General features: G+C 33.2%; 1 protein-coding gene across 6 annotated transcripts in view; it reads right to left on the bottom strand.

The window, feature by feature from the left end:
• Positions 1-484: 484 nt before the first annotated feature.
• The window catches only part of TNPO1 (transportin 1), an 89,663-nt gene continuing 70,968 nt past the window's right edge, over positions 485-19,179 (bottom strand). For all 6 annotated transcript variants that reach the window (XM_004270797.4, XM_033429990.2, XM_004270798.3 and 3 more), the window contains 10 exons: positions 18,773-18,880; positions 18,483-18,641; positions 18,315-18,402; positions 15,679-15,777; positions 15,415-15,510; positions 12,476-12,551; positions 11,494-11,593; positions 9,112-9,186; positions 8,111-8,253; positions 485-6,169 (listed from right to left, as the gene is read on the bottom strand). In XM_004270797.4, coding sequence (XP_004270845.1) covers positions 8,146-8,253; positions 9,112-9,186; positions 11,494-11,593; positions 12,476-12,551; positions 15,415-15,510; positions 15,679-15,777; positions 18,315-18,402; positions 18,483-18,641; positions 18,773-18,880 — 909 coding nt within the window. In that variant the 3' untranslated portion in view covers positions 485-6,169; positions 8,111-8,145. The remainder of the gene's footprint in view (positions 6,170-8,110; positions 8,254-9,111; positions 9,187-11,493; positions 11,594-12,475; positions 12,552-15,414; positions 15,511-15,678; positions 15,778-18,314; positions 18,403-18,482; positions 18,642-18,772; positions 18,881-19,179) is intronic.

Raw genomic sequence — 19,179 nt, forward strand, 5'->3', positions numbered from 1 at the left:
ACTACTACTTTTGTAAATATTTATTTCCAAAATTACAAGTCTTATTTTTTTGAAGGATGACCAGAAAGCCTTAATAGGCCACAGGTTCATACACATTCATGCAATCTACCCTTTCAATGTTTTATTCATGACTTCACTTAGTTTTAACTCCTTTTTTTGCAGAGCAGTATCTTTTTCCTCTCACCAGAAGCTGAACCTAGAATCAACTGTTTAGAAATACATCAATAACAGGATTAAAATGTGGGGAAAACAGGTTTTTTTTTTTTTAACTACACTATACAACTAAGAAAATACTCAATTTAAAAAAATAGATGATGTCAAACAAGAGTGCACTAAAGTGTAAGCTAAAAAACCCTCTCAAAACAAACAATAAAACAAAACAAAGAACAAGACAACAAGACGACCTATCTGGACCCAAAATGGGATGGGGGAATAGGGGGGAAGAAATCTCATTTCCTTCCATTAAAAATCAGAGTGAAACATCTATAGTTAAACAACTTTATTAACATAGTCAAGCAGTGATTAACATTCACATCTATTATGTCACATCATACAAATGTAAATACAAAATTACTACAGTACAATATATATTCTCTGCATGATCCAAAATATTTGGTGGCCCCAAAAAACTCTCTTTAAAATTCAGCAGCTTATCAAAAATTAAAACCGTTTTCTATTTAAAATGAAGATCTGTTAGCACAGAGTTTGACTTCAAGAAATATCAATTTAGTACAGTTTGAGAAGTTGCAGGAGGATATGTTTGAAGGACACATTCTAACATAGTGTGGCAGGTACAGGAAACATCAGATTTAAAGCTTTTAAGCATAACTCATACAACCTAAGTTGTCAGCAGAAAGATCCAGTTATTTATAACTAAAGCTAAAACTACTAAATTATTGCACCCAATATTAACATGAATATTAAGTGTAAAACTGTTTTATAATATGAAGTGAAGTCATCAACCACGTTTAAACATCTCTTCTCACAGATGATAATCTATTAAGCAAAATTACTTACACAGTATTGCCTTATTATTATCTCCATAAAATTCATCCAATCTTAATTTGGTTATATATCCACAGACGAAAAACAACAATGAAGCAGTATGGGGAAAGTACAGCAGAACCCCTTTATGAGGCTGGTATTAGGAGGGAACCAACACTGCCTTACAGGCTAACCATGTTACAGTAAGCTTTTAGGAAGATAACTGAACTTGCAAAATAGCTAACTGTGAATAATACCAAGCCATAGTTAAGGGGATTCTATAGTAGATGAACAAAAACTGTAATAAACGGGAAAATCCTATTTTCCTAATTAGTGATATAATGCTTGGCAAATAGATTTGGTTTGACTTTAAAATGTACAAGAGGTGAAAAAAATAATCACCATTTTAACTTCCCTCAAAATCATGCATACATTAAAAAAAAATAAAAACAATACATTCTGGGATACAAATCACAATAAACAGTTGCTATAATTTAAATGTATACCTTAAAATTAATAAGCATAATAATTAGGCATAAAGATAAAGAATCCTCTACATATAATACCAATGGGGGAAGATCTATATAAGACTGAAAAAATTAGTCACAAGTCACCTGGAAAGTGTACAAGTGAATGAAACTTTCACGTAAAATTGAATTTTTAAGAGGCATTAGAAATATCTCCATATTTAATACAGTATGACTAGGTACTAAGTAGGTATACAATGCTCTTGCATGGTATTATTACTAGATAATATTGTTACACAGCTCTTTATTGATCTGATTTTTAATCTAGATTTTAGGCCCTTAATCTGAAGACCACAGTTTTCATCAAGATTTCAATGCCTACATTTCAGTAACAGTACTAGTAGCGACAGTTAAATGTTTTCCCCCCTGTATTACTCGCAAAAATAATTCAATAAGCAAAGCTGTGTGTAAAGTACTACTAAAGGAAGGACTTAAATTGCAGTTATGCACGATACACTCTTCTCTTGGGAAGAATGTTTTTGCACCGTTATCTGTTAATACATTCAATATGAATAATATAGGTTAACTATATGAAGCAAAAAATCCCACTTTTTTCTTTATGGCAAAGGATTTAAATTAAATTTAGACTAAAAGGTTTAAGACATAGTTTAATTCTGGCATTTCAGCTATGCAGGGTAATTTAATATATGACAGAAAAAATTTCCACTTTCCTATCTTAGAGTTTGGAGAAAAGGAGAACCAAATTGAATTCTCGCCAGGAAGGACTTATACCACCACAGTCTGCAAGAATTAAGGATTGGAAAATCAGACTAAATGGAAAGATTCTTCATGAAATACACTAAAAAAAACAAAGACTGTAAGTATGATGACTCTTTATAAGCATATGTCACCAAAGCAAGAAGGATACAAGAGTATTCACCTGAGATAAAACTTGTATCTGAATATTTAATAACTGAGTAGACAAAGCATTTCAATAGAGGAAAGTCAGTTGAAATTATTTTAAAATATACATCTGATCCTATTTTACAATATATGCAATTTAAGCAATTCAGGTCAATGAAAAAGTCTTAACAAAAAAAATCACAGTGTTTATCAATATGTTAATTACAAAATGTATGCTACTTATTTTGTTTTTAAGATGTAATGGCTTGGTTAAGTGTTTTAAAATCTATTCTTCTGAAATCCAACCTACATAACAAAATCAAGTAGCAGTATAATGTAAAGCATCAGAACTGGCTCTTAAAGATTATTTACATGTTGATTATTTGGAAAATAACCAACCAAAAAATATAAAAAAGTGATTTCTTTTTTACACAGTATGAAGTTATTAAAGAGATTAGACAATACAAAAAGCAAAATTCTTTCCTGAATAAATGAATATCTGTGGCACTAAGTTCACTTACTAATGGACTGTAACACGGAACTGCTAAACATGCATTTAAATTATATTAAATACACTTTCTGTTTCCAACTTAGGTTGATCAGCAGCTTTTGTTCTGTTAGAATCCTTCAAAGAGAGAAGCTCAAACAGGAAAAAGAAGGCATATATAAAACAGTAAACACTGACCTCCTGAGGTTCCTACAACATAAAAATATTCAAGTAGAAAATCTACATCACTTAGCAGCGGCTATTTCTGTAGTTGAGCACACTAACAGCACTTTAGTGTGTAAGGAGCAGATGAAGTAAGCCGTGCTTTTAAGCATGCCAAGAGGCAGAAACACTGGAATGTAACAAAGACAAACTCACAATTTCATAGACATTCAGTCAACATTCAAAACTACTAAGACTACACCACAAGAATTAAGTTGCTTTATATATATATCCCATGATGTATTAAGTTTTATCAGAATGCTAAATCAGAGCTTACCTCAAAAGATAACTTAAATGGCTTCTGCAAATTCCTATGTTATACTATGTATCTGAAATATAATTAGGAACAAACTATAACCTCAAGGGGGAAAAAACCCCCCAAAAACCCAACCCCATCTCAGGCTGTCAGTCATATTTATTTATATTTTGCATTTTAAAATTATATTTCCTTTTAATTTAAAAACACGTTAAGTGACTACAAAAGGGCACATTCTTATGTTACATATCTGCTTAATTAGAAATTAATTTTTCAATCCAATAGGTAACAACAATGCTTTTCAGTCAATAGAGAATTGGCAATCACAGGTCCAGATAATTTTACTGAAGGTTGTTTTTGTACGTTCATTTTAAAGTGTCCAGGAGAATTCTGAATTTAAATTTCTTTCAATTTAAAATGTTTACTACTTATTCCAGAATATTAAAATATCTCCCATATTAAATTCTAAACTGTTTTGGAAAACTACAGTATATCACTAGAATTTAAGGATAAAACAGCCACCGTAATCAGGTTTTAAAGACTAACTAGGAAGCAAATTTTGAGCTCCCAGTGAGGCAATGGTACTAGAAAGCAAAATGCTACATACCCTTTGGATCCAACTTACAATTTTAAAAAAACTGTACAGTAAAAATATGATTTAATTTCAGGCTCTACAGACTGAAATTTGCAAAGCCAAAGTAGAGGAAAGAAGGTGAAAGAACATGTTAAAAAAAAAACACACACACACACAACAAAAACCTTTCTGCATGCTACCATGCATCTGAAATTTTTTGAAATGGTATTTATAAATTCACACACATACAGCTCAAACTTCAGTGCAATGGCTGTATCATTCAACACCTTTAGAGGAACAGAACCATGCAAAGAGGAGCAACTGCTTACAAAAACGGTTATTCAGTATTTATTCTGCAATGCGAAGGTGACGAACTAAAATATAAAAAGGTTGTTATGGCTTAACATTTCTGTTGCAGATTAAATATGCAGCATTGAAAAATGGAAAGGTGTGGCTTCATCTCTGACCAGCAGAGTTAAAAAGAAAAATCTCTCCATTTTCCTTCATCATCATGGGATACACTGTTCAGGCAATCCAAATTAATAAAGACTTGCACTTTCATATGGACACAAGATCAAGTGTACCAGTTAGGTTTTCACATTCACAGTATATAAGAAAATACACATGGAAGGAAAAGTAAAGGGTTAACTTAACAAGGATTTATTCACAGGAATACATGTAAGTAGAGAAAAATAACAGAAAAGCTAAACAAATGAAATGAAGAGGATCCAAACCAACTTTCACTCTGTAGCTTTTTACTTGCACCCTGTGTGCATATATCTAGGGCACAGAGGGCCACCAACATGCGCCAATACAGTGTAGGAACCCTGCATTACATCCATTAACTTAAACATATCTTTAAGATCATGCTTTGAACAAAAAAAGAAAGCTTAGAAGGCAATATGTTGAGTGGGAATAAACATTGAAATATAGCAATCATGTCTTCAACTTCTACAATTGTCTTTATGTGCCAACTAACATTTATGCAGCCTCTTACAGATCCTTTACCATGTAATTTAAGTTTTAGAAGTTTTGATAAAATCACTAGTAGTATATAACCATGCAGAAAGCACATCACACTGACAGCACAGAGGCAAAGATTTTGCACAGGTATATCAGCTTTCCACATTGTGCAGGTTACACACAATACAATATCAATCTTATTCCTAACAGATCCTAAAAAAGATATTTCAAGGCCTAGCTGTAAACTACAGTACTTTATATCTATATTCTTAATAAAAATAAAATCCACAAATCTTAAAAAGGAATTTTAAATGCAGGGCTATATTGAACTGGTAAACTGCAACACAAACTGGCGCAACAGAGGTAACTGAATACCAATCTCACTCTATGTGATGCAAGCATGCTACTCTCCCACTAATTTAAAGTACTTTCAATCACTATGAGCCAGAATGCATGCCTGAACCTTAAACTGCACTTTAAAAATAACATCTTGGCCTAGAAATTAAATCTAATGAAGTACAACCATCAAATTATATCCACTACATTAATGTCTTAATGCAAAATCAAGATGTCAATCTTTAGTTTGATATGTCCAACCCCATTTATTCCTCCCTCCCTGCCCACCCCACAAAGGTAAAAGGAGTGACTCATTTGGCATTTCACAGGGTGCTTCATTGTTTATATTTGTTTTGTTTTATTTCCAACTTTTTGGGGTACCTTAAATTGTAACTTCCAAGAACCTGCTTCTACTATTATGGGTAGGCAAGCTGATTTTAACTCTTATTAGCTTTCATTTGTGTAGTTCTTCATCAGCATGCAAAAACAAGTCCCCATCAATGTGGGAAATTTTATAAAAACCTTTAAATAAAAAAAAAAAAAAAAAAAAACCTCAAAACTTACTGTCTTCTAATCCTCATTCTTAGGTTTCCTTTATTGTGCGCTATAGAATTTTTCCTCTTTCTCATCCCTATGCATCATTTATATGGTTCTTGTTTTGGTACAATTCCCCATAATATTCCAGAATGTACTGTTTTGTGAGTAGATTGAATAGCTTTTTCTTTTTTTTTTTTTTTTTGCTTCTTCACATCCAGTGCAGAGTTGTAATTGGAGACAGATTTCCACCCACAAAGGCTCCAGATGTTAAAACGTTTCCCAACAGCGACTTAATACAGTGACGGCAACACCTCCCTCCCGCCCCTCCCAGTAGGGTTGGGATTGTACTGTATTCCCTACTGGTTTACCCTTCCCCCCTGTAAAGGGTAACATTTTCCCTGGGTGCAGAGGCTCCCTCATAGTCTCCAAGACTGAAGGACCTGTAAGAAAACAAAAACAATTTTATACGTAAAACTGTTTTTCTTTTAAAGCCAGTGGAACACAAAATTAATCAAGTAGCAATGCCATCTCTACCTAAAGAAAATGAGAAACTGTACAAATTGCCTATGATCACACTTGTCAATGAGAACCATGTTGCTCCCTTCTCCTGCAGCTCTCAACTGTCACCTGCATCAGATACAAAAAGTGACGCCAAGCTGGGGACATGCACAGAGAGGTGTGCAGCGCTTTATACAGATGAAATATAGATGAAATATGCCTTGTAGATTGCCATCAGTCTAATTACCTATCCTCATTCACACAATGGGTCCCGATGGGAGCTGATTATTTCTTATGTAACAAGTGGCCTTGCTTTCTTCAAAATTAAGTTAGCACTTTCTTTAGGACAATCATTTTCCTTAGTGAGAATTAAAACATTATCATTTTGGCCAGTATTCCCAATGTTAAGCAAAAAGAAAGAGCGTGACTTATTTTACTCAGTCATGTCCTATACTCTCAGGCCTCTTGATTTTCCTGATAAAGACTTTTTCAATGCTAGCACAGTTTTAATTACGAGAAGATTAAGAAATAAAGGTAGATTACTGGGAGACTGTAACTAGCACCTGATAGTTGTCCTTTCACAACAAAACTTTTAACTACTCCTGCGAAACTTTGGACATTTATGAAGGTCACCACAGTTAATTCATAACTGGTGAAATGACACAGACCACATAGGGTTTATTAATCAGATTTATTAACCCGAAAGTGCTCAAGACTCAGCTCACTGTTGAATAATTTAGCCCTTGATGCTAAAAGTTATTTCTCATCTATTGCATTCTCATGATTTAACGTAAAGTGAATCAAGCACTTCTCTAAAATGCTAAAGCCACAAGACAGCCATAAGGACTCAAGACCACTGTGGGACAACACACACAAAGGGCTCTGAGACATTCCAGAGGCTGCAAGCCCATTTCTACTGCCCTTTTAGGCTAGTCAACTTAGATGTTGAAATCTTTCCAGGTTTAAAATCTAGCTCAGAGTAAAGAAGCAAGCATGCAAACAGAAACTCCAACATACAAGGTAATTCAAGTAACTTTATGCCTTCTCAACAAACACTGAGTACACTCTCTGACCCTCCAGTTGAACAGGTCTCAGTTCATGTTCAAAAACTAATGAAGTGCGTCCTGGCTCACTGTACTAACCCATATTACTGATATTTATTGAGCCAACTTAGTGTGTTAGGCAATATACGAAGTCCTGGCACCACATATAGAATCGTATTTAATCCTCAAAATAACCTAATGAGGAAACTAAGGCTAAAAGACCAGAACTGTTAGTTTGACTTAAGTCAGAAAAACTCAAAGACAAGAGTGCAGGTGGACTTACCCCTCTACCACCCCAAACCAAAAAAGAATCTTCCAGTGATCTTTTAAAAACACCGTGCTGGGAACGAGGAAGGTGCTCAATAAAATATGAAGAATAAATATTAAATATTCCTATTTACTGAGACCAAATCCAGTTCCAATTCTACTTGGGTTTTCCCTAAAGCTCACAACATAGGAAGTCCTTGATATATAAGAAACTATAAATTCATGCTTTAAAAATGAATCTCTACCCTGTCACAGTGAATGTCAGTGACTTCTTAAAGGGCAAAAATTAAAAAAAGGATTGGCTGAAGAAATGGTAATCCAACTAGTACACCACCTTGGATTTCCTTCTACCTAGGATTCAAAGTGGAACCATGTATTTTATCTTGCTTGCTGGCTCATCAATCAATCAGTCTCTAGCCTTCATGTAAGTAATTTTAAGTCAAATATAACATGATACTGTTTTACTCAACCTCTGTGGAAAACAAATAGCTTTTATTCTATTCAGTAGTTTTAGATTGAAGTCCTAACTTAAGTTTCTTCATCCTGGAAAATTCCAAATTTCTTACAACTTACCCCTAATTATGGGACTGCAGCTTACGTGTACGACGTTAAACACCATAAAAAGCTGCAAGACGCTCTTTTAAGGGAAGCGGAAACTGGTCAGAGAAACGCCTCCAATTTTCATCCCCAACTTGATTTTTAAATCCATGAAGGATCTGCCAAAAAGTAAAAAATCATTATCAATAACAAAAGAGAAACTCTCATATCTGCGTAGCTTCTGAAATCAAACACTGATTTTATTATTCTAAAATTTTACCCCTATTAAAGTAGTTATTCTCAAACTTCGTTGAATTCTACACCTTTCCATGTCTTGCCTAAAATCACCTCATAGAATATGCTGCACTTTGCTTTGAGAAGGTTAGAATTCAGCAAGTGTCCTAGTAACAGAAGTACTCTAAGCAATCTGACATAGTAGTAATGAAAAGCAAGCAAAAAGGTATAGCATTCACCCAAGGGATTAAAAATTTTATGCCTTATTAAGTTTATTCAAATTGAAAATATACAAAGCTTTGGGGGTTCATAGTTGCAACTATATAGTTCACTAATTTTAATATTAGGTAATTCAAATGTGTAGCAGCATTTTATTTCTTATTTTGTTATGGCTGAGGGCTGACTGGAGTTAACCACAAGGGGCATTACTAAAACAAACACACAGGTTTAATCCTTGCTGTGACCAGTTAGATTTACTTTGTTCAATAGATTATATTATACTCCAATCTTAGTCAGCCATCTTTGAAAATACATGCTATTTTGCATAGGTGGGATAACAGGACTTCATGAATCAGTGGTAGTGCTTGAGAAAATATTTTTAAAATACATGCTCTATTGATACAAAGTCACTACTGTATATTAAGAAAAGATCAAGTCAACTTCTTTATTACCAAGAACAAAAGTTATATAGTCTACCAGTACTGATTTGAAGAGTCTAAGTTTCATATGAAATAAAAACATAATTTAAATTTCCCAACTAAGTAACAGTCACATGATGTGCATCATAAAGACTTTTTAGTTACCTTACAGAACATGTCTCGCAGATCATCTTTTGGATTAATCCATGATGCAACAGCATCACAAAAAAATATAAAATCCTATAACAAGCAAGAAATACATCTTCAATTGATACTGTATTTGTCAAACACAACAAAAGATACATGTAAACTTCAGAATATATATCAACAGAATCCTAGGTAAAAAAAAAAAAAAAACTTTTTAAAACAGCTATAATAAGGAATTAAAGTAATTTCTTAACGGTTGTCCCTGTTACTCTACCATCAAGGAACCTCTAACTTATTCAGTTTATACCGGAATTTAGTGCTACAGGAAAACCCAAATGAACTTTTTGGCCAACCCAATATTTAATTTTACATTACAAAACCCCAGTCTTTAATAAATGTGTAGCATCAGCAAGGACTGAAAGCATCAAATAAGCACCAGTTTAAAAAATCTTCATTTATGGAATTATATAAATTCAATAATTTCACAGTTCTGATTGGCCTAGAAATAATTCAAAGCTAGTTAAGTATATACCAAACAAGTTTGACTTAAAGCATAGGAATTTATAGATCTAAATTTCAAGATCCACCTCCAGATAGAAATGTAAATGAAACGATAAGTTAGAAGAAAAATTATGTAGTTACAAACAGCACCCAGCCCAACCCAACTCAAATAAACAAAAAAAAACCCCAATGCTCAGACTATTATTTAAAAGATAATCACGTTATTCTGACTAAAAGAACAAGGTGATGACAGGTATATGCTTGAAATACTTCATTTAAGTATTTTTCAAGTTCGACTATCTTACTGAAACAACAGTTCAACATACAACATACAAGATACTGCTGATGTACAACTACTTTAAATTTTACTATTAAATTCAGAAAACCTCATTAATTTCAAAAAAAAATCACTAATACTAAAATATGTGCATAAAACACATATTTAAGCAAATAAAATACCACGTGCCCAAAGTTTATGGTTTATTCAAATTATGATTCCTGTGTCTTCTGAATATCAAAGTCTGATGTTAAAAATTTAAATTATATATACATGTAGAATTTGTGATTAAAAATTTAAACATAAATAAAACTTCATACATTTTCTTTTAACCACACCCAAATAAAGTATGTGAAAAGTAGAAATTTATACCAACTTTTTAGTAGCGATTTCATGACCACATGTGTTACTGTCACTGTCTTAAATGTTAATGCAAAAGGAAAAACGACAATAACAAAAAAAAAAACCGCTGTATGAAAATGCTCCTTCTTAATATGGTATATACCACATCAGATACCTCTAAAACGTATTAAAGGGGACACAAAGTTCTTAAGTATTGGAAAAAACCCGGAAACTCAATGCCAGGAGGTTATTTTGCAACTAGGGACCATCTTTTAAGACAGTAATGGCTTGTTTTAATAGTAAGTTACTAATGTTATACAAATCTAAAATGAGCCAAAAGATTTTTTTCCAGTTCTACTTCATATGTTTTCAATGCCTATCACCTACATCAATTTTGAATTTTATAAGCTGGTATTTCACAATGTTTCTAAACCTGAATTAACAAACAACACAGTAATCAACGTAAGATAGGAAGTATCAAAAGGTCTCAGTTAAAAAATGTTCAAAGCACCTATCCCTTGAAAGTGAAAGTTTATTTTCTGGAAAACCCCTCCCATACTTTCTTTTCCTTACAATTTATCTGTTGAGGAACCTGGGACATTTAACCTATAGCCCCACAGCCTGTATTTTGTTGATTTCATACATATGGTGTAAATCAACACATCCTTTTATGCTTTGTGTGTCAGCTGGATCCAGAGGTTTGATCAGATTCACGTTTAGTACTGCTGCCAAATAATTTTTTAAAGGCTAAAGACGTCTAAATATAGTATGAAATAGCGTAAGAAATGAAATTAAGGATGAATAAATCACTAAATCATAAACTCTCAAAAGTTAAAGCAGTTTCAATGGTTGATTCAGTATTCTATTTTATTCACTACCGAGTTTCTGATCTAAGTAACAGAAAGAGTATCCTACTATTTGATCACCCTCTGAAGTGTAGAGAGCCTCAAACTCAGCAAATTGATATTCACAGTTTTAGGAAGCATTTACAAAGTAAATAAATGACGTTTGAATGTGAATGAAAGAAGCTTTGGCTTAATTCAAGTCAAGAATATAACTTTTATTCTCCCAATCTGCTGTTATTATATGTCAGGACCAAAAAAACATTTAGGAAATAAAAATAGGCATCATCATTTCAAGATGTTAGGAAATACACATTTAAAACATAATTTGTTTCAGTATCTTCAGTAAAAATAGGTAATATTTTTAATAATTATAGTTTAAACTTTAAAGTTTCATAATTCAGAACATTAAAAGTTAAATCCTTTTGAACATCTTACTTGGATTACTCCACTGGGATTCACACTGATCATGGTACAAATCCCACGAAATGCTGAATCCTTTTCCTCATTGTCCCTTATGTTTCTCAGAGAGGTGCACCTATTAAATTATAGAATTGAGTTTAGCATTTAAGTAAAAAGCAGGTTCAACTACAATACTAATGGACAGTATTTAATGGAATAAGCACCAGAGTAGAGATAATGTTTATATTCAAAGAATTTTCATAAAGCTTAAGTTTCTCACACTTACTATATTATGTTGGGCCCATCTAATCTCAATATAGTGAAAACCTTGAAATTCACAATTCTTACTAATAAATTGCATCTAAGTAATAACAACTGATTTTAATTTCCCATTTAAACTATTAATGAGCTTGATCCAAGAGTAAATTACCCATTTTTAAAACTGTATTATGACTTGTATTCCATTAAACACTACTAAAAATGTCTTGAATTGAAAGACTGTCAATCGAAAGAAGCAGAACATAGGATATACTGCCACAGTAGAAACTATTATTATACAACTTATGATGTAGATGTTTAATTTTTACATTAACAAGCAAATAAGATTTTTATACATAACAAATTTAAACATGTATTTCTTAATGCAATCCAAGTTTTCAAATTAATTCTAAAAAAGAAACAATGCAAAAACCTAAATTTATAGAATTTGCATGCATCTTTATTTTACTGGTGGATATTTAAATGCTTTTTATGTATAATCAAGCTTTTTAACACAGCAAGCATGTGACAATCTTATCCCATGCATCAATTAGTCGTTAGCCACAACATAAAATAAATATACATGACGATGCTACTGAAAAACCTCACAAACCTGATAGGACAAGATTAGTCACATGGTTGGCAATGATAAAGGATTGTGATTTTTGTAACCAACTGAAAATATATCTAAAAGTGAGATAGAAAGAGAAAGAAAGAGTGAAGAAAAATGAATTAAAAAAAAAGATTGAATAATACACACCAGGGTCTTATAAACTGCTGTAGCATGGGGGCCACCTCTTGAGGACAAACGTAACCAAGACGACCAATTGTTATTGCTAAGGTAACGCAATCACGGTTATACACCACCAAACGCCAACCAAGACATGAGCAAATGAGGGGGAAGGAGAAAAAATAAAGAAAAAACAACAAATAACTCAGAAACAGAAACCAACAGAATTTGTGTATGATAATAAACATAAGATTTCACCAGTGCTGTTTATTACCACCCCCTATAATAAGGGGCAGCAACATATATGGCATACTCTTGGAAAAAGGAAAACAAAAGGAATTAAAAAAACTTTAAAGATTGAGAGAACACCAAAAACCGTGATGAACTGCTTTTCTCGCTCAATCGTCAAGATATTCTGTTAATAAAACGATGAGCGATTAAACAGATGGATTTAGATTCTACCTTCAAAGCCAGTTGAAATTTCAGTTTAACAATGAAATCTAGGTTTTCTCCCCCAAGAAATACTCGTAAATGTAAATTATTACATTTCTGAATTGTCTATTCAAACACATTTCTCAGAAGTTAACAGTTAAAAGCTTTCTCACTTCTTTACGTAGCTTTCTATGTGATTTCCATTCTTTGAAAATTATCTAGGAATCTGATCAAAATTTTGGTATAATTTTGGTTTGTTTGCCAGCATTTCCAAAACAAGCCAGTGGACCATTTGTTGCCTGATATCAAAATCAACTATTAAATTTTAGGTGTTGTGGTACATACTGAATAAATGGATTGGAAAATTGCTGTGCTATGTCAAATCCCGTTCCAAAAAAAAACCTCTGATGGTGATGATAACAACTCAAACAGTCCACTAATTTCAAACCCTGTTTGACAAAAAGGAAATTTAGACAGTCCACTGTAATGACATGTGACATGTGGACCAAAGGAACAAATATTCTGTCCTTGCTATATAATGCACAGCACATGATAATAGATAATAAAACATACTGATTACATGCTAATATTTTATTTTTAAAAATTTGAAGTGGGAATTAATCAAACATATATTCACCATCAAAATTCAGTTAAGTCCTTAAATTTACAAAGAGTTAAAAACAGGTGCAACTCAGAACTGCATTCTGCAATTCAAAGGTACATTACATATAAATACATTTATACACAACGGGAAAAAAAAAAAACAAACAGAAAACAAACCATGAGGTGCTTTAATGGTGTTCTCTCAAAAACTTACAGGTTAACCTTTCATAAAAAAAGGGTGGGGGGGTAAAGAAAAATGTTTAAGGATTACTTGAAGCAAACTACACAGATAATACTAAAATCCAGCAGATTCATATGAAGCAAGAGAAAGAAAACCTATGTTCAAAAGACACAAACTATGCAACATTCTCATTAAACAGGCAAGTATGAACAACCCAATGAAACATGCGATAAAGCAGATGATGGTCCATTGAAAAAGTTCAGTGTAGGATATACTAATTAGAAAAAAAGCAAGTAACTGCATATACTAAGGAATTGGCTTTATGAAATATTAAGATAATGGTAATTAAGTTGCTAAAATACACAGATATTACCCACTAACAATGATTTTATTTTAATAATTATCCACCCCCCTCCTTTGGGGATGGAATAAAAGAAACATTTTCTGCAGTCACTTGTGATAAGAATAATACAGTGAATCCCAAGTGTGTTTCTTAATCATATCAATTCAATCCATCAACTTGAAGGGCATTATCAACTACCTTTTGATTTACTTAGGGTAGATTCATACTTAGAATATATTCTTATATATAAAGCCAATTTGTTCAAGGAACTATAACAAATTCACCACCTGATATCCCACAAGAAACTTTAATATACATTACACTCAACATTTATTTGCAGTTATGCATTCACATTTAAAAATAAATAGGAAGTTTCTTAAGGTTCAACAGTAATTTGATAATGGCCAAGTGTTCCAAATCTGAATGTCATGTATAGGTACTGCATTCTAAAGAGACAAAAACCTGACAAGATTTCATAACCATCCTATACATAGCTTTTTATACTTCTCAGCAAGAAAATCTAATTCACTTCATGATATAAACAGTACCCATACAGCCAAACAGCCATATAACTGTTTCATAATTAAAAGATTTCCTTCCATACCAATAATCACATTAATTATCACATTAGGATATAATAAACTTTCTATAATTAAAAAATGTAAAATTAAAATACCTTTGAAGATAAATTTTTATTTAGAAAAACTTATTTGTTTCTTTGTCCAGTATATTGGTAAGGCATTCACTGACTATGAATATACTACTGGAATTGTCTTAATATATAAAGAAAAAGATGTGCCTGATTGAAAACAAAATTTACATTTTAAAAAATCAGGGAGGGTGGAAAGAAATCACCCTGAAATGTGTTTTATAGTATGGAAGGTACTCTTTAATATAAACATGCTCTCTATAAATGCAAAAGAGAAACAAGCCTCCTGAATAAAAATCCCACAAGATACTGCTCTAAGTTCCCAATCTGAAGAAGAATATACAACAAAATACAAAATACATATGCCATTATTAACGAACTAGCCACTACAATGCAATCTATTTTTGGCTACATTTTTACAAATTAAAAAAAAAAAATTACTCCCCAGCTGCCAGGTATTCTCTGAATTAATGTAAAAGTAAAATTCATATCATTCAATAGTTATTTTAGTTGGGGCCCATTTTAGGGAGTATTAAAACACTATAACAGGGGAGAAAGTGGTTTTTTTTTTGAAAGTTTCTGAAAACTGGCTGTGGAATGAAGCTAAAACAGTACATTTCATTACTGAGAATACAAATTAGCTGTTAATTAATAAGCTGGGTTTCTAAAGCTAGCTTTGCTTTAGTTTCTCTACACATCTTAATGTAAAATGAAAAGGCAAATAATTTTCTCTTCACCGTAACAGTTCAGTCATATGGTACCTGTATTCTCTAACAACGTCTTTGGTGTGTTGGGTCTGTTAATGATTTCTACAAGCTGGTGCAACACCATAGGAATATAAGGCTGCATCTCTATACCTAGATCATTCCCAAAAGAGAAAACAAAAAAGAAAAATTTCACTGTTAAAATATCAATGTAAAATATTTTTGCCCCCTTTACTGTGATATAATATTCATATATATAATGCTCATTATAAAATATTAAATTATCAAAATTTATGTTTTTAAAGGGGAAAAAAATCTTACCCATTTGAATGGAGATTTCTCCAATTGCCCATGTAGCATTATTGCAGACTGAAATGAACTCTGGATTTAGGTTGGTTCCCAATATTGGCATGAAATCAGCTAGAAAAAAAGTTTTTAAAAACTCTGTAGTAAACTTCTCAATAGCAGTGTTTTGTGCTTTAAAGGAAATCTACCAGATGGAAACTGAAATCTAGGCAAGAAACAACCTTTAAAAAAAAAAAAAGCTGTTGGTAATAATTATCTTAAGAAACTGAAGGAAGCAATATCTGGCCACTGAACGTTCATGTGAAATGTATCAGGAAGCCCAAGTTTTGGTTTTAAGTATCATTAAAAAGAGCTGGTCAGAGTAATCTCTCTTGTCATCAGACTGAGAAAATTTAAAATAAAGTGAGGAAAACATGATACAATAGAACTTTCTTCAAAGCTGGTTTTTCACACTCAGAAAAAAAATTTAAATCAATGATTTTGGCTTTTACAGTAACTTTTATCCTAGTGCTCAGATTGTGGTCTCTAAATATCACCTTCCATTTAAAAGGAAAAAGGGCTATCAGAGAAATGTCCCATCGCAGGCTAAGGGCAGGAAATGTACAAAACAAGCCTGGACTATTTTTTCATACCAGAAAAGACTCTGGACCCAAGTTGGTAAAGCTCCTGTTGCCAGCGGTAGGACAATTTGAGCATCATGAGCTCATACTGACACTCTAACAAACACAAACTAAACTCTGAAACATAATATAGATACCTATGGAAGATGCTGGAAATCAATTATTATTTTGAAAACTGGTAAATAAAGAGAAAGAATCAAGTAATTATCCTGCCTCTTCTCCTATATGATTTGTACCTCAGGGCAATAATTTATTGATATGGGCAATGTCTCTATATATGCATTCTCACTACTAAACGAAGAATTAGAATATCATTTTTTAACCCCTAATAAACCAGTCGATCTCAGTTTCTCAATCTCAGCAATACTGATAATCTGGGTCAGATTATTTTATTGTGGCGGGGGGCTGTCTCATGTGTTGTAGGATGTTTTGCAACATCCTTCGCCTCTACCCACTAGACACCAGTAACACACCCCCAGTGTTAAAATGTCTCCAGACATTGCCAAATCGCTCCAGTTGAGAAACACTAACCTGGAATATAATCATCATGGTTGGTAACATTAAAAACAGGGAGACAACTAGAAACACTGTACCTCCTGAAGAAGGTACATGATCTATAAAGTCATAAAATAAAAAAAGAAATGTAATCTTTCATACAAGTTTAAACTCATAAAAACTAAATCAGGTGGAAAATATTTGTAGAACAAGCTTTCCATAAAACAAGAATTCATTACACTTTCATTTAGAGGAGTTAGGCTTAACTTGATGGTTTACTTTAATACGTCATAAATAATGTTATTATTCAAAGTTCAGAAAGACAGTTATTATTGAAAAGTATAACTGGGAATTGGCTGAAGGTCAAAAGGTACAATCTTCCAGTTCTAAAATAAGTTAGGTTCTGGGGGATGTAGTATATCACATTATAACTATAGTTAACAATACTGTTGTATATTTGAAAGTTGCTAAAAGAGCAGATCTTAAAAGTTCTCACCCCCCACACACACAAAATATTTGTAACTATGTGAGGTGATAGATGTTATAATTAAACACTGTGGTAATCATTTCCCAAAATATACATATATCAAATCATTACATTGCACACCTTAAACTTATACAATGATATGCCAATTACATCTTAGTAAAAACTGGAGGGCCCCCCCCCCAAAGCACACCTTATCAAATGAAAACAACAACAACAAAACCATTTTAGATCACTGCTTTAAACTAAGATTAAATGATGGGATATAGAAATGAAGGGAAAATAACCAAAACCCCATTTAATCCATGGGTCTGACAGCAAATCAGGTTACATTATTCAAGGAATCCCTTCTTATCTTCACAAAAGGCTAAGACAAATGCTATGCCACTTCAACAGAAACAAATCATTATTTACTTTTAAGAAAATTGTTTGAAGTTTCCTATAGTACCTGAAAAATTATGCTGGTTTACCATGAGAAAACCTGATTATTATTATTACTGGGTACCTCTACCAAAAAAGAGAGGCTATTCAAGAAGTATCCATGAACTAGCATATAGGACCAAGGATTCACAGGTGGGCATGTAATACTTTTCCAACTTCTCTCCAGTCACATGAATGCCTAACGAGCTGCTGAAGTGATGGTGAATTCAAAAAAACAAGGAACAGGGGTTCCCATCCTGCCTGCTTGAATCAGAGCAGCTCTAACCAGTAAAATGTGCACTTATAAATGTTGGGATTTCATGGAATTTCAGTTTAATAATGAAAACCATAGCTGATGAAAAATAATGTTAAAAATCACGTCACAGGGGCTTCCCTGGTGGCGCAGTGGTTGAGAGTCCGCCTGCCGATGCAGGGGACATGGGTTCGTGCCCCGGTCCAGGAGGATGCCACATGCCGCAGAGCGGCTGGGCCCGTGAGCCACGGCCGCTGGGCCTGCACGTCCGGAGCCTGTGCTCCGCAACGGGAGATGCCACAACAGTGAGAGGCCCGCGTACCGCCAAAAAAAAAAATAAAAATAAAAAGCACATCACAGCAATAGAAAATATTCTTACCTATACAAGGCTTAACATGCTGAAAGCAAGCTTTTGTCAGATCACCTAACAGGGCGAAGGAACTCTGTCGAACCTCTGGCATTTTATCCTGCAAGAAAGAAGAAGACATTAACCCCAATGTGACACAGAAAACCAGGTTTCAATTCATTTCAATTTCATAAGTCTCACCTGCATGCACTGATACATTAGTGTTAGAATGTTACTTCGGGCTACTAGCTGCTCAATGTTGCCTCCAAGTCCTTCAGCCAGGCCACTGAGTAAGTCAAGAGCCACGATCATAAAATCTTTATCTGGAGCCTCATACTGATCTGGTTGAGCATTGTTCAGCTGAAATTAAGACAAAATTTTTTGAAAACTTACTTTGAATCAATTATTGAAAAAGTTTGTATACATTATGCCTATCCTTAGAAAAATGTTTGATGCCAAGAAGGGAGAGAGAGAAAAATTTTAAAAAATACCATTGCTTGTGCAAGAGTCTTCTGTACTAGGTTTACACAACGCTGATACACAGGTTCACAGTATGGAAGGAAGCCAGACTGCAGGGCTGTGGCAACTGAAGATAGGCACTAGAAAAGGATAACGCAGATGTGTAAAACTTCTAGGTATAATTGAGATTATGATAAACGCTTCAAAGTGTACTCAATAAGATTCCGGTCACTTATGAGCCTGTTCTACTAGTCTATAGCATAGCAGGTTTACCTTTTCAAACCTCTCCTTTGGATGCCATTCATTGCTGTTAAGTTTACTAGCTGGTCAGGGGAGGTTTCCTCAAAAAAATGTAAAGGTTTCTTTAATGAACATTATCTTTCAGGAAAAGATTTAAGTATTCTGTATTCCTATTTTTTCCTCAAATGTAAGAGAGACA

The sequence above is a fragment of the Orcinus orca genome, chromosome 3 (assembly GCF_937001465.1).
Source record: "Orcinus orca chromosome 3, mOrcOrc1.1, whole genome shotgun sequence".
Lineage (NCBI taxonomy): Eukaryota > Metazoa > Chordata > Mammalia > Artiodactyla > Delphinidae > Orcinus > Orcinus orca.